Below are 26,856 nucleotides of genomic sequence, written 5' to 3'. Positions count from 1 at the left end.
GCCAGGCCCAGCCCTGTTAATTTTAGAAGTGACAGGTGGAATAACGCTCAATCAAATTAGTTTCGAGAGTAGTAGCTGGCATTAACATTCAAAGTAAATCTAAATTTGTAAGTTTAAAAACAAATCTTTTATAAGTATGTATATAAGCACTTCAATTAATGAAGGCCGGCTAGTAGCTGCGGGAATCTTTTTCTAACTGTCGGGTTACAACCAATAGTTCTACAAACCCAAGGAAAACATTGAAGTACTTATTTTGTAAGTATTAGGTACCTAACCACGTAGCTACTTATGTCGATAAATCATCAAAAATTTGACGAATTCAAACTAACTAACTAAAAAATAGAAAAACAGTTTTCATTCATTCTTAGTCGCAATAACAACTCCATGCATTTATGTTTACGTGATTCCTTAATCTGATTGCCGATATACAGCAAGCCTTACATAATTTCCTTCTTATTCATCAAGGCGCGAGCTTCCGCTTCCTTGATCTTCCGTGGTTATCACACCTAAATACAGTTTGCAAAAGCAATATTTAGCCCATCACAATAACTATGGTGATGAATGGAAGCAATGACCCAGTTATGGATAAAAAGGGGACAAAATCATGATACGATTTTTGTAAGAAGCCTTTTATAAAAACTGCTATATAAGTAGATCCACCATATCCTGTTTTCTTTAGCTTTGATATTGTTACCCTACTTATAAAGTTTGAAAAGATTATAAATAGTTCTACGTAAGTTTTCTTTTTGATTATTATCCGAGACATGACGGTAGCGACATCTATTGGTAGGGAAAGGTAGTATTAGTACCGTGTACGCGAGATACTACGTGTACCCGGTGTACCCTGGAGTACTACCGTCTAGCAGTATTTGCTTTATAATTAAAAACACAGAGGTCGTGGAACAACTAAGTTTCGGTCCAGGTCTACCTTACCTTAGATATTGGTAGCTGAAACCTAGGCAAGTCTCCAATCTTCTTCAAATGGCTACCTAGTAAGGCCTAGTATATACAACGATTAGTGACGTAGTGACGCCATATTTCTTGTGTACTTACACTGGTCGTTGGAGTTAAGTCGGGTTTTAGAGGTGACGATGGCTTTATGAACAGAGGGTTTCAACTATCCGTCTCAGCTAAATTCTTCTTGGGATAAAATATAAATAAAATGTTAGTGTGTGTTTTTAACTTTATTATAAATACAAAGTGAAATAAATTAAATCTAATCTTAAACTAGTCCTTAGAGGACACGATTTGCATGAACATTAATAATTACACCATAAAATAAAAAGAAATCGCGTGTTGCCATTTAAAATATGTATGTTACTACAAATGAAAATTCAAACTGTTATAATACTCATGATATTATAATATAATACTTAAATTCTATATTGCTAATATTCACAACCGGAACCAAATGGAAAGAAATGATATTGAGAATTCTGCCATCACATTTTTTTATGGACAAGCTCACGACATTTATTTACACAATGTACACAAATGATTCGTTATTTAGATTACAAATTTATTTTTAATTGATTGTGTTTTAAGCTAAAAAAGTAAATAAAAATTGGCAGTACGAAAGCCACAACCTAAACACACGTTAATATTTTGTCCCTTTCTAACACTTTAATTGGTCAAGTAATGAAAATACAGAAGCAGTCACGTTGAATTTTAAAGTTTGTAGTACATACATTTTTACGTAAATATATCAATCGGATTCCTATTTTTACTACTACCTACAGCAAATGTTATCGAAAAGTATACAAAGAAATGATAAACCACTATAGATAAATGTAAATTTTACAACCGTTCACATTGATAGTTATCGCTCGAATGTATAGCAATGGTTACTTTTCAACAAGTCACGTTAGTCGTGACAAGACCAGTCAAATCGATACGTCTGGTCGATTTGATCAGTATTAGCGCTTGCAGAAATCTCACTTATCTAGGGAGTTGATGATATAATAAATATGAATTTGAATGTGTAAGTAACCCCAATATAATTTCGAATATTTAAACATATTGAGATCTAACCAGGGGCCAATGTCTATATTCTATAATCAAAATTTCATAAAGTAACACGTAATATTTAGGAACTAAATAATAATAATTAAGTAAAAAAATAAGACCCATAAAAATTACCGGCTCAAAAGTATCTTAGCATTTTTTTTCTTTTTTTATTATTCTAATCACAGTTAACGTAAAGTTGTTTATAAGTTTATCAATATTAAATTTTATTTTATTTTTGATTCTACTAACCTAGTGTTGTACTTTTCGCCTTAATGAAGCTGCTTAGTAGTAATATTTATATAATAATGCCCGTACAGGGAAGAGGCACCGCGTGCAAACAAACTTAGTAAGTATTCGATAAATATCAAAAGGTATCAAATTGGGAATGATAGTGGCGTAGTTAAATAAAGTATAGAAGTGAAGAGTTACAAAAGTAAAAATAAATTAGCCCGCCAGGGATGCCTTACAAAATTTATGAAACCATAAATAAAAAAGGCGGAATCACTTTGCTATATGATATTGTGAAAAACACATTGAAGTGTTGCAGTATTGCCTGCTACTACTTGCCGATAAAACTGTCATAACCAGGCCAGCTTTGGACCATGATCATCACTCATTTTTATGTTAAACAAATAACTCAAGACCAACTATATTAATTTCAGTTCCTTGGCGAAAGAATATTTTGTCGAAAAATCCTTTTATATTTTTACAAAAAAAGGAAACAAAATTTGGAAAAATAGCACCTGTATTTCATCACCAGGGCATTACAAAGACTAGATAATAAAAAAGTTGTAGAGATACAACTACACCACAAAATATAATGCCAAGTTCAAACAAAATCGGGAAAATTTAAAATAATCGAGGTTACCACAGAATAGCGAATTACCTTCATATAAAAATTCAGTTTAAATACGTTATTTAAGTAATATAAATTTATTACAGAAATGTTTAGCCGTAGAGTACCTATCACTTCCGCGACATGGCGGTCACTTTGTTACCTAAGTGTTAAACTGATACCGCAAAATGGGGCAGATAGATACCCAGGTGTATAGAGACAATTTGAACAGCGGATTCACTAGGATAACAGCATAAAATCATTAATATAAGGCTCTAAATAGTTAAAAAAAATTAGGATATTGCACTAGCGGTCTAGAGTTGGTATCCTGCCTGTATGAATCACATTTACTGTATTAAATTACAAGTACCTACAGTAGAAACGTAACTGCGTAATCAAGATAAGCTATTTTCATATTTGGTAAACTATAACACCAAAACTGTCTTAAATTTGTTTCTATTCACCCCTGGACCTATTAACCCCGCTTTACCGGTATTCAGTATATGATCTTGCTGGGCGGTGCAGCGGTGTTTGTATTCATCGCTTGCTCTAACGTGTCCAGGCGACGGTAGGAATGACCCCTGCTGTTGCGGCGACGACCGCTTTGACGACCCTCAAGTATTAAGCCAAAGAACTGGAATAAAAAAAATGCAATAAGTAATTGTAACTTGGCGCGAGGCTCTACTGTGCCTTCGAAGACCTTATCCAAATTTTTTTTACACCGGAAATGGTAGAATATAAAGACTTCGTATTGTAACTGGTAAGTACCTACCTATACATACCCATACATACCCATACTATATGTATACTAAAAAAGAAAGTTAATTTTCTATCTTCAATAAATATTCAAATGCATGCATAATGCTATGTTGTAGAAAGTAGAACCATTTTTACATTAAGATTTTTTAAAATTAAGTATATCTATCTAAATGGAAGTAGCAGACCAAAATTTTATTTGAACAAAAATAATGTGCTATCAAGACAAACATGAGTTATTGGAGATAGTATTTAAATAGTTGTACAAATGCAACCTCGAAAGCAACTAAGTCAATTATGGTGAGACCGCCCATGAAAAGACACTAGCAGCTAAAAAACTGATGCGTGTGTCAATTAGTTTAAAAATATCAAGTTTTTCTAACGCATGTTCAATTATAGCTCCAATGGGTTTATATAGCCATCATTTAAGCTATTAGGGATACTGGTAACGTATATTCTAGCTATCCTAAAGGAGATTTGTAACTTTTTAGTCACCAGAGTAAGAAGCGAAAATTTTCCACTAAACAAGATGTAATGGTCGTCTTAGAAGGCGATTTTACAGTCTGATAACTTTGCTAGGTACTAGAAGTAAAAATACTCACCACTTTGGTCACTTTGCTCTTGTTATGGTACAGGACGTATAGCAACACCATAAGAACGACTGACGTCATGAAGAACGGGAAGAAGTGGTCGCTATCCTCTGAGAAACCATCGGGAACTGTGTTGGGGAAGTATTCTGAAAAAGTACAATCGAAAACATTACGAATGGGTAGACTTAGCGTGTGGTATGTTTGAGATTTTGTGAGTTGAGAAACGAAAGTTGAATTGTGTCAGTACAATTCTTTATTGCATGCCACAGTGTAACATACTTAGGTGGTCAATTATGAAGTAGATTTATAGCTCATTATGGCAAAAGGAGAAGAGAGTGTAATGCTATTTTGTTTTGTACATATTAATGATTATTTGTATATTTTATAGTTGGTAAACATTTGCCTTCGTTTTATTGTTGGTTTTTACTTTCTAATTTAATTATAATTAAAGATCTTTTGACTGCCCAACGATTTGGTGCCACATACAACACAACTGCTATATTGTAATTTGATGAATAAATAAATCATTATCTATTGGCATTAAATAACCAACACTTGTGTGTTTTTCGGGAAATATTTAGTTACATGTGAGATAAATGATGACGAATCGTTTTCGGAAGTGAAGAGGCGCACTATAGTTATTGTGCGTAATGACGATACGGTTTAAGAGCTCGTAGTACAAACATCTGCTTTACGTCATAAACCCGAATGAAATCAAACAGTATAAGGCAAGAAAACACTGCATTTTAAGACATACTTAACAGGCTTTAAACTTACAACACCTTTTCAACCGTCTTCAAAACGGAGTTTCTCAATTCGTCTGTATTTTTTTCATAACTTGAAATAGCTGTCATTTGGACCCATAAAAAAGTTTGGTCTCATAATTTGGGCTCAGTAGTTTATTAATTGAATTAAATTGTATGTATTTTATTGTTAAAAAAATATTATCAAGCAAAAAAAAGTGTACTACCCAATCAACTGTATTTATTAACAAAGCCGGCATCGTGCAATTCAATCGACACATCATTGCATAACAGTATAAAAATCTAGAAAACGCTCCATGAGACAAATGAGTTACCTACGCGTAGCCTATTACGTACACTCTATTATATTCGAGGCATAAAGTACCGTTACGACTGTTTTATCACGACATGTCAGCCGCGTGAATACAATATCGGTGTTTGCGTACATAACTGCTATGCATTTGAAGTCAGTATTTGTATAGCCTAAAAAGGCTCGATTTCAACGATTGAATAGAGTATAACCTTACTTGCGAGTTGCGACTGTAACTGTGATAATGTTACTGAGGGAACACAGTAAATGTAGACTATTATTTTTGTCTGTTGTGTACTCTTAGTTGAACAGGCAAATCTTTGACTTAAATGAGAGATAAGTTTCAATTAATTTGAATGTAAGGAATACGAGAATATTTTTTACATTTATACAGACTATTGAAATTGGTGATTTTCAATAAGTAAGAACAAGTACACGAATTTAATACACAAGTCAAATAAAACAAGGTAAATAATTTATACTACACGCAGTCAATAAAGACTGTTAAATGCGCAGCTAAGTAGAGCACTCTATTTGTGTAGCTCCCACCTGAACAAACAGTCGAGGAGCCGGCTGAGAAACGTTTGAATAAAAACATAAACGACTCGTGAATCTAGACAGACAATATAAGGAAGTTATAGGTGTTTATGCATTGGGTTTTGGCTAAGATAAATTGACTATGCAATTTTGAATAGGTACAATAAAAATAACTTTTCAAATGTAAATAGGGATATTATTTATTTAAAACTAGCTGTCCCAGCAAACCTTGTGTTGCCATAGTGCAGAAAATAAAACATTAGTATACGAATGAAAAAATATGCTCTTAGGGGTATGAAAAATAGATATCATCCGATTCTCAGACCTACCCAATACGTACACAAGATTCATGAGAATCGGCCGAGCCGTTTCGGAGAACTTTAATTACGTACACCGTGACATGAGAATTTCGTATATTTTATTAGATAAATTTTCTTACAGCGTGAAGTTTTTAAAAAGGATTCAATTATACGAAAAAAATTTTTGTTATAATTTTCCTCCCTATATCGAACATGTTTAATTTTAGGTAAAACCTAAAATTCGAGAATGGAATAAGAATGGTACATTTTTCAAGGTTTACAAGTAGGTACAAGTAAGTGCCTTTGTATTATTGTAGAAATATTACATGCATAACAATATTACCGTTTACTACTATTATGATAACCTGTCTAGATAACAGAGTATACGTAAAACTTTTTTTTTTAAGAAGATAAGATAATATGAATCGGAAAATGATTTTCGTAGCAAGATCAAATCTGGACACAGCAAATGTATGATTCATATAAACCGTAATCTTTATCTTAAGTATTAATCAGTAGTTTTTTTAAATATCTGCTCTAATATTATAAGCTGAAGAGTTTTCTTGTTTGTTAAAACACGCTCATCTCAGGAACTACTACTAGCCTTTATGGGTACCTATTTATCGAGGAAGGCTTTTTCGCTTTTTCTGTCCCTATTTCCCCTTGACCACTTAAATCTTTGAAACTACTCGACGGATTTTGATGCGGTTTTATTTAATGGATAAAGTGATTTATGAGGAAGGTTTTCTTTGCATATTTTCGTACAGGAACATAGTCAATTTTAACGATTTCAAATGTATTCACTATTTCTTTACGCTTTCATTGCAAACGCTGGCTTAACCGCAAGATATACTTCAAAATAATGTTCTACAATATTGTACACCATAAAAAGACCTATAAAAAAGTCTGAGACAGCACATACCTATCTTTTAAGGTCGGCTCACCATAACCATTTTTTTGGCTAATAATTTTATTCCAAAACAAAACTTCTTGCTGTTTTTGTTTAACTATCTCAAGTTATCCTTATCAAAATCAAAATAAATATGACAACTATACAATTTTTCCAAACGTTTATTCCAAAGTTTTTTCATTACGATGCAACGACGATGGTAAGAATCCTTATCAAAATAAAGAACGGAAAAGAAATTCTGTGGTGTATAATAGCACAGTATTATATAAACCTAAAATCACACTATGATTAATAGAGGTGGACCAGTAATTAAATATTTTACAAAAACGGGAAGAATTTGCGTGCACATTATTCCGTAAGTATCACTGCAGTGACATTCTAATGTAGCTTAAGACCCTTCTTGAGAAATTATCAGATGTGCTGTCCGAGTATTGTTATGTATGGTATGCATGCCACGATTCGAACCTACGACCTAAACATGGCAGTCCAACGGTCCATCCATCAGGCCATCACTGCTGTCTACTAGGTTGACCTTAAAAAATCATGCACCAGAGATTGTGATAAATACTTTTCAAGGTCAACAATATGATGTGTGTAAATATGATATAAAAAAAGTTAATACAAGTTAAATACTGATGACTCAATCGTCAAGGTAGAATTGCATAACACAAATCACGATGAACACTTTGAATATAATAATACTAAGAAGTCGTAGGTCAGTTTGAATTGTAAATGAAGTTTATATTTAGCGTTGCATTCATTCCGTTCAGGGCCTTGATCGAATAACAGACTTATGGCCGAATAACAAAACATCAATCGGTTTTAGGTAGCATTTCATCTTATACTGATCCAATCACTTTATATGTTAAAATTAAAGGAACAGAAAGTACAGTTCATGGGTGACACGTGAACTACACAGCGTTCAAAAGTTGTATTCATAGAGTAGCGACAGAAAAAAATATATAATTCTTAATGCATTTAAATTCTTCAGTAATAGTCTTCATTTGTTTAAGAACTCATGTCACCGAGTTTCTCAAACACTGTTTGATTACAAATCTAAGGCCTTCATCCACAGAAGAAATTCAAAACAGTATGTAATTCTCTCATTCGTTTTCAATGTTTTGTCAATAGGATTACAATAATAAAAGTATTGCAACAGGCCACCGGAGAAAGAATAGTTTATGAAAACAAAACACTTACATTTACTATTGCCAAACATACGAACTTGACAAGTTAAATGTCTGGTAAGTAAGATAGATGGTGCAACAACACAATAACAAATGTAGGTAATTGGGAAATGTCAATTAACAAAATAAAGCATAACGGAGTTGCCTCTTCACAATGACCAAATGATACCAAACTTACGTAGTAACTATTTAGTAATCTGTGACCAACCTTCTGGATATGATCCTATCATATAATGATCAAATAAAAAATCGTCAAGTTTCACCCTGTAGTCTTTCAATTAAAGGTTCATTGATTACATGTTTTGTAGTTAAAATTGACGACCTCCGTGGTCGAGTGGCGTTGGCGTACGCACCGATTTCAAGATGTCACTAGCTCTGAGGTCCCGGGTTCGATCCACGGTAGGGTCAATAAAAAATTGTCATTTCTACATTGTCTCGGGTCTGGGCGTTTATGGTACCTTCGTTGTATTTGAATTCCATGACACAAGTGCTTAAGCAACTTACTTTGGGTTCAGAACAATGTATGTGATGTTGTCCGCATTTATAAAGCTTATTATCTATACTCTATACTAATATATATAGCTGAAGAGTTTGTTTGAACGCGCTAATCTCAGGAACTACTGGTCCAAATTGAAAAATTCTTTGTGTTGAATAGACCATTCATCGAGGCAGGCTTTAAGCTATAAACCATCACGCCGCGACTAATAGGAGCGAAGAAACAATGTGAAATTGTCTGTGTACAATGGAAAATGTGAAAAAAGCAGGGCAGGTATAAATCATAACTTAAATCTTCTACCCACGGGGACGAAGTCGCGGGCAACAGCTAGTGTGTAATATTTCTATAATAACCATATCTTAAAATCATTGTATGTTTTCTGTATAAGTTGTTAAATAAAAAAGTATGGTTGTTTATAATTACCTTTCTGAGGGGCATCGTCTTCAGGGGCGGGTACATTGAGCTTGGTCTTACTGAAAGTATTTTGATTGGCATCCTGTTCTGGCTTGATCTCCAATCCGGGGTCCTCTCCATCATCATCCCCTACATTGTCATTACCCTCAGAATCTGGAATTATATTTGAATATTAGATTTATTACTTCAAATTGGTATAACTTAGATACATAGATAGATAGAATTTTCCTAATTGCACACCACATTTATATTGGATTTAACTCACATAAATAATTACATGGTGTCACATTATCATGCAGTCTAAGTGCAGAAAGCAATATTTATATTGTAAGACAATCTTTGGATAGACTTCATACTAAAAGAGTAACATTTGTGCAGGTGGTCTGTAGTGCACAGTTATAGAAGAAATAGATAAATTTAATTAAAATAATAGACTTCAACAATGCTTTGAACAGATTCTACTTAAACATGTAAATGCAGAAATATGCAATTTAAACTGGTTAAAATTTGACTACCAAGCAATTGTTATCATAATCAATCAATTTTCTTTCACTAACAACCAACAATTAAATGATAAAAGAACATGAATTAATAATGGGCATTTTATTTTTACAAATTATCGATCAATGTAATTAAACAAACAATATCTTATTCCAAGAACAAGATAATGCAATGTATAGACAGATTACTGACTTACTGATATAATATTAGATAAAATTACTAACTTCTAATACATACTGTTTGTGTAATCATTTTTGTGCCACTTAAACACTTCTATTAGTATTTTATACTCAATAATGAATATTAACTGGCCTGATTTTGTATAATGCAAATTGAAAGCCCCAGTTTCATAAAAATTAAAACAACTATTCATAATCATTTAAAATAAGAATATAATTCTTTTTAAACTGAATAAAAATAACACTGTGTGCCTGTCCACAAACAATAAATAACCAATAAAACCTAAGAAGAAATAAAAACTACTTAAAATAATAAACACAATAGAATCCAATGCCGATCAATAACATGAATGTATAAATTCGCAATAGAATCCAATGAAAAAAGTCTTTTCTCATGATCCAATCTCTTGCCTTACCTGCATAGTCATCAGCATCTCCAATTCCTTTTGGCTTAGGGTTGTCCAGCACAGCCTCTTTCTGCTCAGCGTTAAGGGGCAAGTCTTTTCCAGCCTCGGGCACAACATCATCTTTTGCCTCAGCTGGCTTTTTCCCAGTACTCACAGTTGACTTATTAGCATTAGCATTGTCACTAGGTATTATATTCTCTGGCAAAGGCATGGAGGGATCATCTTCCCTCTCCACATTCCCTTCAGCATCTTCATTTTTGCTTGCATCTTCAGCCGCTACAACACTTGATGTCTGCTGAGGTGTAGAAGGCACAGCTGCATCTGATTTTACACCCTCAACATTGACCACTGGTTGTTCCTCCTTAACATCTGGTGTATGGGCTACACCTGGTTGAGTTTGTTGGATTTGTTCCTTTAATTTATGTGTGTTAATATCCTGTGGGTTTATTGGATAACTGTTATTTGGTACTGCAATATCAGCATTAGCAATAACATCAGGCTCGGGTACTGCAACTGCATTGTTGTTAGCATTATTGGCTGTTGTAGACACCTGAGTCTTCAACATGTCTATGCCCCACATATAATACTTGCAATAGTAGTTGGCTTCATTCAGTGCTTCTTCTACGCCACAAATATCGCCACAAGTTGCAGGTAATTTGAAGAATTTTTCTGCTGTTGTTTTGTAATTGACGAATTCTGTAATGTTCGTGAAAACCCAGTCCTTTGCTAGAGTGCACACATTGTTAACATCCTGCTTCTCATTTATTTTAACCAGATAATCGTCGTTCAGTGACAGTTTATTCATAGCCACAGCAGAACACAACTGCATATTTATGTCATAGAATATCAAACACTGGAATTGCTTTTTACTATACGGTGGAACGAATATCGCACAATCGTGTATTTTGCTTTTAAGTTGATTTGCTAAAAACGCATTTTCACATTGACCCGCTAGTGCAACGAGTGATTTCGATAATAAATGATTTGGAGCAGTTGCTGGTAGCGGTACTCCTAAACTTTGATAACACGAATTAATTAACAGAAAAGCAAGAAAATACTGAAACATGTTTATTGTTGACTTATACGATTACCAACTTAGATATAATAAGAATATCGGATGATAATCACACAACACGCTATCGACAGATTTTATGGCAATGAACTGTCCCTGTCATGAATGTCATAAGTCTATAAGTCACTGCTTGTCAAAAGTTAAAGTCATTCATTTAGGTATGAATAAAAATAATAATTAGAATCGTTCCTATATAAATACGTGTTTTCCAAATAAAGTTTTAGCGATATTAACTCATTCATAACGTTGAATATAAATTATGTTTTAACTTACCCACTAACCTTATTGCTTATAATAATGTTTTATAGTAACACTGTTGGTAAAATTCTGACATAGTTTGAACAGCTGATTAACAGATGGCGTTAGCCGCTCTGCTCATTGTTTGTAGGGCCACAATGAATTGTAATAATTTATTTTAAAGAAATAATTGTGGCTAAGGGGTTTCTATGGATACAAGTAGCATGAAAAACTTACATGATCTGTTTATATATGTACCTATAGCCGACTGCTTAAGGCCTACTGTGCCTATCTACCGTAATTAGATTTGAAAATTTGAAATAAACGATTAATAGATTTGATTAAAGTAATAGAAATGAATGCGAGACATGCTACAACTATCGTAAGACAATATTCGGTTACAAAAATCTGTGGAATACCTATAAGAATCGAATGTTACTGCACCTCGAAAGAGATTTCTAGAATCTATTTTAAGCCTTGCTAGTCGCACCATATTAAGTTGCATACACACTGTATTTTACGTACAATTGCAGTGTCACTTCCAACACAAAACAACATGTTAAGTAGTAGCATGTGACGATACTCCATTTGTTTAAAGACTTAAAAGTAAGGGAATAATCTCATACTAGAGGTAGATATTTAGGTAATGTTTGTGTGTCTTATTACACATACTTATCGAAAATAAAGGATAGATAATTTATTTAATTTGCATATTAAATTTGATACCTTTATTTTTGCTTTACTTTTACATCACGCCTTTTTATACTGAGTTTTTCTCTTTTTTAAGTAGGTACCTACACTACCTACTACTACTCAATAGGTACCTACGTCAGCAAATTTTGTATGCGTATTTTTCTAAAGCAAACGATATTCTATATTCCTTGACCTTTGATTTTACAATTTATAGTAGGTAACGCGAGAATCAATTGAACCTTTTGATATTTTATTCAAAACTGCTTTTTAATCTGAACAAAAATCTAGCGTTCTGGAAATTATTTCTCAGATTGAGATATTTAATTTTTCATTCGATTGGCTTAAAAGGTTAGAGAACTCAGCGAGCAATCCATCAGTGAACGAGAAATTGAAAATGGAATGAAGACTATTTTTTCCTTTTATGATTTGCGGTTAAAAATATAACGGACTGTTGATGACGTACCAACGACTAACTCGAGGTAGAAAATAACTGTATTCACAGTGGAAAAATAGTAAAAGAACCAGATAATTTTCCTATTTTTTTATTGCAAGCCAATATACTTTAATACTTATATGCTAATAGGTTTGGTTTTTCATTCAGCAAGTAATTTAAATTACTTAGGGCCGATTTTTCAATCGCCAGATAACTTTTATTCGACGAATTTGTTTGACGTTTTGACAGCTTTTGTATAGAAAATATGTCAAACGGCCATATTTATCCCTCAGATAAAAGTTATCTGACGATTGAAAAATCGGGCCTTAGTCTACCTACCTATACAAAGAAGATGACGCAACAAACATTACGTACGTCCGGTTTCCGGAAGGCTGATTGATTAATTAACCATGACACTTTTAATCAGCCATCTACATAACAAATGTGAAAAGAAAGAAAACAATGAACTTTGAAAAACGAATAAGTGTAGGTACCTATAGGTACTTATTTAATTTTAAGTCAGTGATTAGTGAGAAACCGGAGGTAGTTATTATGCACAATAAACATAAATATGTTATTATGCACTTCTGCTTCCATTTTTAAAGAAGTAGTAGTTGTAAGCTTTTTCTAGTTCATTTGAAAATATGCACCCACGACAATAATCACACATTATTATTTCTACAGCTTAAACAGTCTTTGGTATTAGGTTATATCTAGGTGCTTTGTAGTCGCAAAGAAGAATAAGGCATTCTACCTAGGACGACAACTGGATACCTAATTTCATTTTCATTCCTTTCAAGAACTTTGATAAAAGTAGGAAAAACATTTCATTGTTAAGATTAAGTGGATTTCTTTACGCGATAACATAAACAGTAGAATTTAAAAGTCCATTGTGAAGTTTTTAATATAATTACATACATTTTTAATTGTTCTTTCTCCCCAGGTAACAATAGATTTGCATTATGCAAAGAACTTCTTTCGTTAACGTGGTAGATAAAATCTGCCGCAATGGGAACTGTGGCTACGTGATATTATTGTCAAAATTGTTAAATTCCATTTTCCCGAGTGAAGTCACAACGATTTTTTGATGTGATGATGAATCGTAAATTGAATGACACATGCAGTACATATAATGCGCTCAATCAAGATCGAAATTGTGTTACAATAATTGTTTCGAAATATTTTGAACTATTTTTAAAGTAAGGTTTTTTAAAAAAGAATGCATTTTCACTCCATGTTAGCCCCGATGTAATTTAAAAATAAAGACGAAAAAAAAACAGAAAGAACACAGAATAAAATTAAAAGAAATATCCTATACCGTGTCACCGCTGATTGAAAAGGCTTTAATATAAAACAGCCGACTGTGACTTGTGGAATGTAAATTAAAAATTCAAAAACGAATCTGACGTATAAAATACTGTAAGTAGCACTGGCATATATTCAAAATATCCGGTATCTGGACTATTCAATATAGAGTCCAATTAACTCGGGTAAGTCTGAATTCAGCTATTGTTACATACATAGGTATCCACAGTCTCTGGTGCGACAGTGTTAAACGTACATTCTGCAAAACATGGCCGACCAGGGATTTTGTCCGTTTGGTGCGTTCACTGTTATGAATTTTACATACGCTGACTCCTAGACTCGGGTAAAATATTTTTTATAAAGTCACGTTCGCACGAATGTTTTTACGGAGCCGAATATTATATTATGTTTTCGAAAAGGCGGTTAAGCCGATACAGAAATAAAATTAAAATGTATCCATATATTTTTTCGGCTGGATTCGCGAAATTTATTTTAGAAATAGTTACGAATTTCAAGAAATGGGTTACCTAGTAATCGCGAGTTGATGGCTACTTAATATTTTAATGTCGTGTTTATTACTAAACTATCTACTTGTGATGCATGACGAAATTACTGATAATATGATAATATCACGGAGAGCATAGTATTGAAATGGCCGAAGTGAAGATGTGGGATAAAATCTCAATAAAGTACAATAAAGAAATAATCACTGTTGAATGAGATTTCAATGGTGAGAACTCATTTTGTGCATTCATTACTTTTTCGTTAAATCTTCGTTTAAAAGAAACATTAAAAAGTCTACGAAAAGTTTGTTTGGCAGCTTTTACCGAATATTTAATTTGTGCCTCGAGCCGCGCGGCTTCGAAATTTTTTGATTAAATTTTGAATGTCCTAAAATACTGGAAACGTGGGTGTGAAAATAATCAGTATTATATACTCTATTCTTTTTACTTTTTTACTTAGGTACTTTCAAGATAGTCCATGCTTTGAGTAAACTAAGAAAGAACCTTGTGTTCATATGGACTGGTTCACATTAGGCATTATAAGTATGTGTATATTAACTTATGATAGTTAAGTGTTGCTGACACACTAAAACACGTTAATCCAGTAATTCACAGCAATTCTGGGAACACTGAAAAGCCTAAAATAATTAATTGAAAATAGACTTTCAAGTAACTTTCTTAAAGTCTCCAAATACATTTATAGATATCACCCCGTGACATCAGCTGTTCAGAAGTAATGGCACCACAAACTCCACAGCACGCTGCGTCTCTGTTACAAACTTTTTGACTCAATCAATTTTATTTAAAGTTCATATCAAGTGACCCCTCATTATTTTTCAATCAATAGTGTTCATGTAATATGAATTCAAATAGAAAATACATGCGAAATCTGCCTCATCTTAACTTTAAATAAATAGCTTATAATTTAAACAAAATTTGCCAAATAAGTGATACGGGGATATAATAGAAGTACCTTCATGAGCGCTCGTACAAGAGGCGACACGGCCCTTTGTCACGTTTAGTCGGTGGAGTTCAGACTGAGCACTCGTTAGCGATGTGTTATTGCTCACTTAATTCTTACAACAGAGTACTTAACGAGTACTGTAATTTGCGACGAGCATTACGTATAAACGGCCCCGAGCATGTGTGAAAAAACAAACTGGTAAAGTACCTAAGTTAAAGTGTTTATGTACATTTCACATGGTTATTTTGTAGGAAATTCTTTGATGTGGTAAGTAAGGAGTCGCATTAGTAAAACACGTGTATATTTCTGGTCTCATGTTATATGAAAACTGGTTTAAAAACAGTTAGGCAGATAAAAGAACATTTAAAGACAAATGACGTCATTAGTCGCATTTGAAACAATAAAAAGGATATCGACACATGACACATGTGATAAAAGCCCACAATAAAAATATCAACTAAGAGCAAAGACAAGTTTTCAAACAGCTAAATTATGTTTCAAGTTTGCCCCACTTATGCCGTTTTATGGAGACCCGTGTCTCCGACGGCCATATTTTTTCAATATTATTGCTCCCGACTTTTAGATTAGCATAAATAAGCGAAAATATGAAAAGCTTTTAAAGAAACATTAAGACGTAAATGTGATAATCGCTATTCCGTTTCCTGTAATGTAAAGCAATCTTATTCTCTGAAACATAATTTAATTTAAGGAAAAATGCTTTGTACGCAGCTTTTGCAACTTAAATATCTACAATCTTGATAGACCTACGTAATTTTTACTTTGTTTACAAAACAAGGCTAATATTTCATTTTTGAATTCAATAGTTAGTAATCGGAAATTATAAATAATATTCTTGATATGACCTCAGAGTCTTCATATGTGCGCATGCATCATCTTTGCGTTTCCCCCAAAAAGAAATAAGATAATGGCATAATATATACTTAAGGAAAAACATCCCATTAACACACATCTGCGATCATCCTCGAATACTCTCAATGACCGTTGAAAGGCAATTTGTGAAGTGGTATTTTAGTTTTTATTACTTTCAACTGCTTCCAAAAAGTACACAAATGTACAACAGACCTCCTTACAGCAGAACATTTATTACTAGTTACGTAACTACTAGGTTCTCTTATCGCTGCGTCTAATTATATTCACTCGAAATTTAAATATTTTTGAAAAATACTGAAAAGCGGGTATTGTAGTGATGCTCGCTGTCGTCGAGATGGCGCCTTCTCGGGGCCCGCGTCTTTGTTATCATTGCGTGAATTACGCAGGTAATGGGCCGCATTTACAGCGTACGTGCCTCGACATTCATTAAAACGGCTAATTAAACCAGCCGTCGAGATTCCTACGACGAATTCGCCTTTTGAGACGGTAGAACTCTACATATTTCTTTGGGGGAAATTTTAAGTGGAGCTCCGTTGGCATTCATTGTATCTCGCTGAAAAGTTTTTAAAAAGACTTTTGTAAAGTTACCAGAAGTCTAAATTGTTCAGACTGGATTTGTAATGTAGACTGTGCTTGTATACGTATGTTGTACTGACTGCAGGTTTTGCGGATGCTTTGCCTAAATTTATTAGCTATTATGCAAAGTTTAGTAGCGTAATTACAGTGGGAATGTTGATTAGTTTTGCAGCCTGTTAGTGTTTATTGTATAATCACGAAATAGTTTAATTTACCTCGAATTGAATATTTGCTTAAATTCTGTTTTTCTGTAAATAACGTGATGTGTTTCAATTATTTTGTGCTACCGGTTAAATTAATAATATTATTTACCAATTAGATTTGGCTAATTTATAAATTAATCTGATGTTATGAATTCACGGACTAATTTTGAGTATTGCTGAAGTTAAACATTATCACAACATTACTAAAAATGTTCTACATTCATTTGTTTACTAATCTCTGTAATACCAGATGTCCTTTAATACGGATCAGGCATTTCGTTTTTGTTTGAGCTTCTAATTAAACCCCACTCCGTTCACAAACATTTGTTTAATTCCATTGGCACATACACGAAGACGTGTCTAGTAACGTTTTCGGTTTTATCTAAGCTTACGTATGGTGCCTAGTAATTAACAAAGCTACGAACTCCCAAAGGGATCGGATGTCCTACATCGAAAACCAAACCATTGCCTTTCATTTCCCCAAATTAACAGTAGTCGAAATCGGAGCGGTATTGACATGCGTTGGCTTGGATCTGGTTTTGTGGGTAATACCCATGTTTTGGTCTGACAGTATTTATTACACGGAACGTATATAAATACAGAACGGAAGTTATGGCGAATGTTAGCATCACATGTAGGCTCTATTTTCGTATTGGATACGTAGTTTTCTGTACTTACTCGAGTTTAAGGTATTTTTTCATAGGTATATTCAAATGATGAACTTTATACATTACGAAAGAAATTGATCAAATTACTATTTAGCCATTCTGACTTTTTGTCATAAATGTTTGATTCTATTTAAAAGCCTTGATAAAGGTTTTTACTTAAGAGAGAAATAAATAAAAGTGGTTTTGACTTACACGTAAAGAACATCGGAATTAATAACTAATTACCAGCTATAACATAAAACGTATTCATGACTGTATATTAAAATATGTTTCGATCTCTAATATTTACCAGTTTCCTTAACCCACTATTTGAAAACAATCCGATAAGTATCCAAATTGACATCCATTTATCAGATAGATTTAGGAAATGTTGAGCAAGTGTATTAAACACGAAATGTATCTTCCATAACTTGGGAATAAGAGTTAAAGAAATTAGACTGTGTTTCTCTGTCCGTCCATCCGCCACCAGGCTGTATCTTAGATGGTAAAGTTTTTGACACATGACGGATTTTATATAGCCTAACATATATTAAAAATAAAGATCGAGGTTAACCAACTTTTGTTACGGTCATTGATGTGTTAAGTGACTAATACATTTTCGGGTTCCTTCAATTGTATTTGTCGGGTAACTAATTTGATTTCTTCAGCCTATTTGTACGGAACCCTCAGCCAGGAGATTTTGACTTGAACTTAACCAGGTTTTTTGCTCAAATTATTTGTCTTAATTTCGTTCTCTCCAGCACAAATACGGGCCTTAGGGTATAAACCTTCACGGTTTTTCTTTCACTCCATACTGCGGGTTTCAGTGGGTACTCAAAGGCTGCTCTTAGCGCCACACTATCCTCTTAGAAACACGATACGCTTTCATTTAAGCCACGAGTATATCCGATCGGGTGAATCGAAACCAGACCGTGGATTGTGAAACTATTCATAGTTGCTAAATATCTGTTTTAAAACTATATGATATGGTACTGAGAGAGATTGTTTGTAAGGGACATTCTTACTAACTTTATTATTTAAAGGCATGCTAAAATTATGAAAAATTGTTGTAAATTACTTTTCAAGAATTGATTTTTAAAGAAACATCGGAATATAATGCATCTTCGGTAATAATAATTTAACTTGTTGACTAAGTCGTTCAGTCTGTTGTCAAACTAAATTATTACTAATTTAATATAAATAACATCTAGAATACATAGAAACACATCTATAGGTCTCAAAATACCTACACTTTTTCATGTTAAGACGAACCTCATTTTCCTTCTAAAACGAACTCCTAAATATTACAAGAGGTCTCTACCTTAAGCTGTTATGTATTTACAAATGTTTCAAAATCACCTCTGATAAGAACCGTTTGATCTGAGGAAATTTCCGATGTTTCTAAGGACGATGACGTAGGTACTTCGCGATCTCCACAAATTGAAGAACAGATAGGCCCCTGGGGGACACCGAGTATTGCCAGAAATGTTAACGGTAACTACTCAGACCTTTTGGGATATATTACTGGTTTATTTTTTAATACGAAGAGGTGTAGGACGGAATATAATATTTTTTTCTGTAAGATATGTCTTTCGTAATATATGTATATCTATTTCGATTTTTTTATTTATTTCTTAAGAAAAAGGTCGGTTAATAGATTTGTGATTTGCGAAAGAGTGGAAATAATGAACCATTATAATTGATTATACGGAAATCGAAAGGCGTAAAATGATATACCTATGTAACGAGTTGGCATCGAACATACAATAATTCGATAAGTAATAGAGATTTAGGTAGTCTGTACACATGTAAAATTTGAAAACGAAAGAATTAACACATAATTTTTAAAAATCGGTAACAGCTGCGACAAAAGGAACGAAACAAAAATAAATATAAAGCCCACGCAGACTCATATGACACTTGATTCCGTTGTTTGTTTTCAGAACAGTGAAAAATAACACTTCATTCAAAGCAAATAAACGCGACCGGAGATAAAACATCCGAGCCTGCGGCAAGCCTGTTTCCAACTTCAGTAACTTGGTAATTTTATAGTTGGCCTTTCAACTATACAACTTTTGACTAACTGAGACCTATAAAATGTAAATGCACCAGCTGTTTGATGGTAAATATGGTTTACACCGAATCCTAGGTTGAAACACTTTTTGCCTTCCTCTGCTTTTCCCAATTTCATTTTAAGCTTTTTAATCCGTTGCAGAATTTTAAGTATAGTCTTGATATTTTTTATTTGAGGTTTTTCTGTATTTTGATATTTTTAACAAGAAATTCTGGTAAAACATAGCCAAGTTTTTTACAACAGTCATTAAGTTTGAATATTAGTGAGTCTAGTGTTCCGTCATTAAATTCATGTCTAATACTATTTTAATTAATGTTAATAGTTACTAAGCAGGTAAGTACCTAGAAGATTTTCTATTCCAATTATTTCAGAATCACATCTCAAAAAATGCCCTCAAATGAAAACCGCTAAGGTGGAACTAGGGTAAGTAGGTGCTCCAGACATGTGCTATAAAAATTTCCATAAGATTAAGTTTGCAGAATCTTCGTAGATTCATATCTGACTAACAGAGTAGATTTTATTACATTTTTATCATTTTGATATAATTAAAATAGTTTCTGATGATGAAGGTTAAATGAAATTCTGAGAAATGGAATACCTATTATAATAAGATTGTAGTCGAAGTGTCACTTTACACGTGACGTATAAATTGTACGAGAGTGTTACATCACAAGCATCCGGAGTGGATGCTTGTGATGAACTACGGTAAACTTTCAAATAATCTTTGTATTTTTTTTATCGTAAAAATATCTGTCCAAAATTTTTTGAGTATGTAACTGAGAAACTACTTAAATAGATTTTTATTTTTTATACTCAGTGGCCAGTCATCATCCCTATTGTTAGCATAGCATTCTTACAGTTGGACCATGTAACAAGGTCTTTATTAGTCCTTGTAAACTGCAATTTATACCTCTTCTAGAACTGCGAGCTACAGGATATACGTACCCAAGATTTGTTGGCGGTCATATGGGTAACATAACTGCATCCCAAGATGCACATCCTACTCTTGTGTTTTAGGACGCTTTTACTGTGAGGCATATAAATACACCTTGTATATATCTTTTAATGAATTGTTACTAAAATATTCAGGTCAGAAAGTATTCTTCAAATGAAGCTAATTAAAAATAATTTTAATATTTCAGTGTTATGAGACTGTTAGAGCATTAGTGAAATATGTTAAAATAACGGAGAGAAGTCTCTTCAACAGCTAGTATAAAAACAAATTAGTAGCTTAACATGTATTTGAATTTATTTTAAAATTTTAAAATGATTAGCAGTTTTTTAAAGGTTTCATGAAATCCGAAAATCTTCAAAAACAAAGGAAAGTAGCAGTGTTAACAACACAAAAGCAAAACAAGAATGATCGAGATAGCAACACAAATATCTATGTTCTAGTAACGAATTCAAAATCGAAAAAGTTTCCAAGTAAAGATCAAAGAAATTGAATCAGATTTTTGGTAAACCGTTAATGAAGTTGGAACAAATTAGTACTGAAAATTATATGCGACCAGTGAAACGTGTTATTTAATGCGGTGACATCGGTGCGCACTCAGTTAGATCGTCCATATGTAATCTCTCTTTATTTATGTAGGCTTGTTGAACAAGCTGCGGTCGGAGTGGCCGCGTTATACCTAATTAAATGCAATTTTGTGTGGCTGACAGAAATCGTATGTGATTAATTTGACTGTTTACTTTAAATATTCAACGAAGCCGAAAGCCGACTACAATATGTCTCCAACGGTATGTTTGTTTACGTTTACATTAATCTCTTACATTTTCATGTAATAACATATTTAACCCCGCATTTAATATATATATTTTCCGTATATTTGTATCGACTAAGTAACGTTATTGATATTCTTTGTGGGTGTGAGGATTTAGCGGAAAGATTAAAGTGTGACATTCATTAGCAGCAATCAGTCAAGCGAACTAAGCAGGGTGGCCTTCCGACAGCTGACTGCTACTTATCTAAATAAGATCGGCGTCGTGCGTGATGGATTTTAAGACCCTTGTCCCACTTGCCTGCCAGCGTTCAGTAATTTAAAATCAGCTTTCGTTTTCACAATGTTCATAGGCTTAAAACATTTTAACGTGATTTAAATACGGATACGCTTTACGCTCTCATCGTTCGACGTGTTGAACAATGAACAATACCATCCAGTTGTCTGGCTGGGAACAACCATAGTACCTGTATAGCTCAGTTTAAAACCCCCAATTTTAATACGACACTCGTTGCACTTGCAGTGATTTCACAAAAAAGGTCGCATAGCAATTAACATAGTACTCAAACCTTTTACGTAGGTCAAATAAACACGGCTTTTACATTCGGCTATTGCCCGAATACATTTTAAATTTATTACTATAATTTAATTCTGCATATGGGAGACGCTTTGGAGCATTCGTAAAATCTCGTATGTAGAGTACAAAGTAGCTATAGTATAAGGAAAATTCAGATTAAACGTGACTGCCAGAGTCGGGGCGCCGAGTCTTACGGGTAATTCGCAATAACATAGCGCTAATGACCCAGCATTCACAAGGGAGAATTCTCAGCTAACTGCGACATTAAGACCTTCTTATTTGGCTATTTCACTTCGTTATGGGGCCTTTGTGGGAAGTTGTGGAAAAATATTAAGTTTACAGTCGTGAGAGAAGATTATAGATATGTCCAGCACGTCCGAGCAATTTGATTGAAAATCAATATTTAATATTTTTTGCTCCTTTCTAGGGCGTTCGCAAAAAATGCCATGACAGCATGTATCGTTTTGAAATGACTTGAAATAATGTACCTATAATTTCAGTATTAAAAATGTTTTATGACGTCATGTTAAAAAGTGAGTTACAGAAATTATAGAAGTCTAACAACTAGTAATTAAGTTTTAAGTTATAACATTCTACCATCAACGGTAAGTAATCCTATCAGCAAAAACAAGAACTCGTATCCAGTCTAGTTATTTAATTCTGAGCGAAACGGCAATTGGTATCCAACAACATTCAATATAGGAAAAACTTTTACAACAAGAACATTCTAATGAAATAAATGAACCATTTCTTTCAATGGTTGAATTCACAGAAGTGTTTAGAAATTAATGATCAACACTTAACTCTAAACCTGAGAGAAATCTGGAACGTGAGTAATGAGCTTGATACTATAGATGAGAACGTTTAATCAATACCAATAATGTATTCAATGCGACTGTTTCAATGCTAACCTACGGCGCCTTCACGTTACTTGTGGAAATAGGATAAAAGCCAACCATTACGAGATGAACAGAAAATTCAATTCGGTGAATGTGGTTGAGAATATTTTGATTACATAGCGACTCGCAAACACTCTATCTGTGCTTTCGTACAGGTAAATAATTGGATATACATTCAGAGATCCGATTGCGTCATCTCGTTCCACGCCGATTAGCCCCGTGTAAGTCTGGCTTCAAGATATTATGATACACCTACATTTTTGTCTGGATATCTTAGCTGTTAGACGATTGGCAATTTTTATTTTTTCTGCTTATTTTTATTTATGATTGTAATAAAGTTGAAAATGGTTACATAAAAAACGTTTCGTATCAGTTCAAATAAAAAGAAATAAATTACATTGCTTTTACATGTTTTCTTTTTAAGATACTTTTTTAATAAGTTACATTTGTAAGGGTGTTTTCTGAATGATTGTTATGGCTATGTAAATTGCGAAGTCAGGAGTCTGATAGCAGTGCAATAATCTGAAATGCCACGAACCTATCAAGAATTATGCTAATTATGAACTAACTTTTGACTGCTTCGGTACCTACGCGGAATTTAGATTGTCTTAGTTGTTTCACTAGTCTGGGTAAAGCTAAAATAATAAGATCAGTGGAACTTGTTTTAAGTTGTAAGAAACAATTGTATTTAAGAAACACTTGATTGATTCCTGAAAAGAAAAATTGCAAAATAATATAGGTAGATATAATCATTTTTTAGTGCGGTTTATCAGACTTCAGGAGAAAAACAAATTATGTTACGTCGGGATATTTCTTCTTTCTTTGTAATAAAAATAGACATCACGTTTTATAAATAGCAATTAATTAATTTATCAGTTCAATTTATTGAAGTAGTCCTAAAAATATCAAAAGGCAAAAGTATCGAAACCATTTTTGTTTTTCATTGGACATATTCGATGCTTGCAGTGAACTTGCCTGACGATTTTGTGTACTCTTTCTAGTGATTAAATTGGCAATTCATGTACCGGTAGAGTTAAAGCAAATATGCAGCAATGTAATAGCCTTAGTCTTGGTAAAAAATATATGTACCTACCAATTGCGGAAAATGGTACAAGTTGAACGTAGTAAACGCTCCACCATGCTCCATTTAATAACGAGTTATACGTTGGACGCTTGAAGCATTTTGTAGTAGTTGGTTGGCTGTACTAAGCAAATGAACTGGCTTATTGGTTTAGAGTCGCTAGTTGGCCCGTTGAGTGGGTTTCATCATCAGTTTGGCTTAACGTTGTCACTGTTAACGAAGCTTGCGTTTGTTAACGTAAAACAGAAGTGAGTGATATGGTTTAATTATGAATTGTGTGCAAAAATTTAACCAATTAATTACAGGAACAGTACGTTCCTGTAATTAATTATTAACAAAGAACAGATATCACTACATAATACTATTGGTTATGAAAAGAATGCGAAATATAAAAAGATTACCGCTTCGCTTCCACAAACAAAAATAGTTACAAATTCTCAACTTTTAAGTTCAAAAGCTAAATGAGCGAATCGGTAACAAGACTATAAAGCGTGACCTTTAAACAAAGTACAAAAGAGGTCAGAAAGTGAAATAGTTCCAACACAAGTGAAGAAAGATAATGGGAAGTTGAAGGTTGCACGGCACCACATCGCAGTAGACATGGATTCAATTACTGTGGAGGTGTGCGAAGTATGTAACACGCTACGCTACATGATGTCGTGCTGAAGCGCCTGCGGCTTCCTGCACCCGCAGCACTTAGGACTGGCTGGCCTAATACATAAGCGACAGCGGGTTTGGGGGAAAATACAGAGAGGGAGTTTGTAGGAAAAAACATCCATCTTCATGGTAAATTAGGACGCAGTAGCTAGTTTTCGCTAATTCTTAAAGGTTACACCTGTACAAGTCGCGAAGGGTTCAAAAACGTGCACAAAAGTACCTAGTTTTAGACTAAGTATTAAAGGATGATACAAATGCTTGTCGTATGCGGTAATCGAAGCGGAGCTGAAGGCATCTCTTAATCATGATGGTATTTTTTTTTTAATATTTTATGCCCACTGCTAGATAAATGTCTTTCCCACTTGACTTCAGACTGTTTTGACGGCGCAGCGGTGGTGAATCACGAGTTAGTTAAGGACAGTCCTTTATAATGTTCCTAAAGTAATAAAATTACAAAGTATGTAATATTCATAAAATGTTCGCCATTATTCAATACATATGACAGAAAAAGGCAACTAAATATCTAGAAATTATTAATTAAAATAGTTCAAACGTAGTGGTCTAAGAGAACAAAATAAAATTCTTAGAACGAACATATTAATCAGAGCTTGCAATAAAATCTGTTATTCTTTATATTCGTTTAAATTGAAGTAAAAGTATGAATGGATGGTCGACGAAATCCGAATTCAGTTATTATTAAAGTGTTGAACTTAATTATAAACACTCCAGAAAGGTCAACGGATTTAAATGAACTTTATTCACCTTGTCAGATCCCACCGGTAAATCCGAAATTAATGTAAAATTTGTATTAACTTATTTCAAATACACAATTACGTTTTCGTTAATTTGAAAATTGATGATAATCAAAACGAGTTAACGTGGTAATGGTTTTCTTTAAGAATTGAAGCATTTATAGTATTATTTTATGTATTGAATATTCGAAAAGTCAAGATTTAATTTTCATTTTAGTATTTGTTCCTTCATCAGTACATCTTGTGTCCCTGTTCATCGCGCGATGCATTTATCTGCCCCGACCTTTTGACTTGACTTAATCTTTTGAATTTGAAACGGTTTAATCGAAACGTGAACATGACATGTATTTCCAATGAACTAACCAGAAAGAAATCAACTAACGTTAACATGGCAAAGACATACTGTGTTCGAGCGCGGATTCATTCACTGTTCATTATGTCACATTCTCTGAGATGTACCTACTTGTGTTTAATGCTGTTGAGTTAAGGTTCAACTTGCTATATTAAATAAATAATAAATAAATGAGGACAACATCACATACATTGTTCTGAACCCAAAGTAAGTTGCTAAAGCGCACTTGTGTTATGAAATTCAGATACAACGAAGGTACCACAAACACCCAGACCCGAGATAATGTAGAAATGTGAATTTTTACATTGTCCCGACCGGGGATCGAACCCGGGACCTCAGAGTTAGCGACACCTTGAAACCGGTTCTGAATCACCACTTCTTTGCGTTACGTAGCATCGCTAGCTAGCATTACCTATTTTAAAGGAAAAAAATCTCTTGCCTGTGGTGTGACAACAGTTCCCCCAGGACACTTTGACGTTCTAAGTTAGTGTAAGTATTTATTACTTCATTTCTGGTGTCAAGTGTAATTAGTCACTCAATACCTCGTATCATGACGCAAACTCGCGATTGCCCGCTTACCTCTTATCTCTTGTCCAGTATAAGAAGAACCGCCTCCAAATTACCTGACTGACGTTCCACTACTCCCATTCTAATACCAGTTAGTGTTCTTGCCACCAGCATTAGTATCACGTTTTATATTATATACCGCGTAACATAATTAATTTTGTAGTGGGTGCCTCTTCATGTATAAGTCTTCTTTCAAATTTTCAATGACATGAAAGGTTACTATAGATCTTTGATTAGGTTTCTATAGCTTTTTAATTTAGCGTGTTTAAATAAAATTTCTTTGTAATTAAGAAGTTTAAGGTGTCTGTTGGCCATTAGTCAATGTCGCCTTTTATAAACATCTTTTGACAGAAAGTTTTATACAACGCCATCTAGAATCAAACTAAGTGAAGCTTATAGTGTGAGTACTAGACAAATTACTAGTAATTCTAAATCTATTAAAAATTGGGCATAGAAGAAATGATCGTTCTCAGCACACCAA

General features: G+C 33.6%; 1 protein-coding gene across 1 annotated transcript; it reads right to left on the bottom strand.

Annotated features, from left to right (window-relative positions):
• Nucleotides 1-1,169: 1,169 nt before the first annotated feature.
• On the bottom strand, nucleotides 1,170-11,336 carry LOC113496472. The gene is made up of 4 exons (XM_026875714.1): nucleotides 10,181-11,336; nucleotides 9,094-9,237; nucleotides 4,201-4,334; nucleotides 1,170-3,476 (listed from the first exon to the last, which is right to left on the bottom strand). The coding sequence occupies exons 1-4, from the start codon at nucleotides 11,235-11,237 to the stop codon at nucleotides 3,339-3,341; spliced, it is 1,473 nt and encodes a 490-aa protein (XP_026731515.1). The 5' UTR covers nucleotides 11,238-11,336; the 3' UTR covers nucleotides 1,170-3,338.
• Nucleotides 11,337-26,856: the final 15,520 nt, after the last annotated feature.

This window comes from Trichoplusia ni, chromosome 8 (assembly GCF_003590095.1).
Source record: "Trichoplusia ni isolate ovarian cell line Hi5 chromosome 8, tn1, whole genome shotgun sequence".
In the NCBI taxonomy this organism is placed as follows: domain Eukaryota; kingdom Metazoa; phylum Arthropoda; class Insecta; order Lepidoptera; family Noctuidae; genus Trichoplusia; species Trichoplusia ni.
This window is presented reverse-complemented; position numbering and strand designations above follow the sequence as displayed.

Excerpts from the sequence above, each read along its gene's own strand:
- LOC113496472 (XM_026875714.1), bottom strand. The coding sequence starts at position 11,237 with ATGTTTCAGTATTTTCTTGCTTTTCTGTTAATTAATTCGTGTTATCAA. Across the intron at positions 9,238-10,180 it reads AGATGCTGATGACTATGCAG|ATTCTGAGGGTAATGACAAT; the intron begins GTAAGGCAAGAG and ends ATATAATTCCAG. Across the intron at positions 4,335-9,093 it reads AGACGATGCCCCTCAGAAAG|AATACTTCCCCAACACAGTT; the intron begins GTAATTATAAAC and ends GTACTTTTTCAG.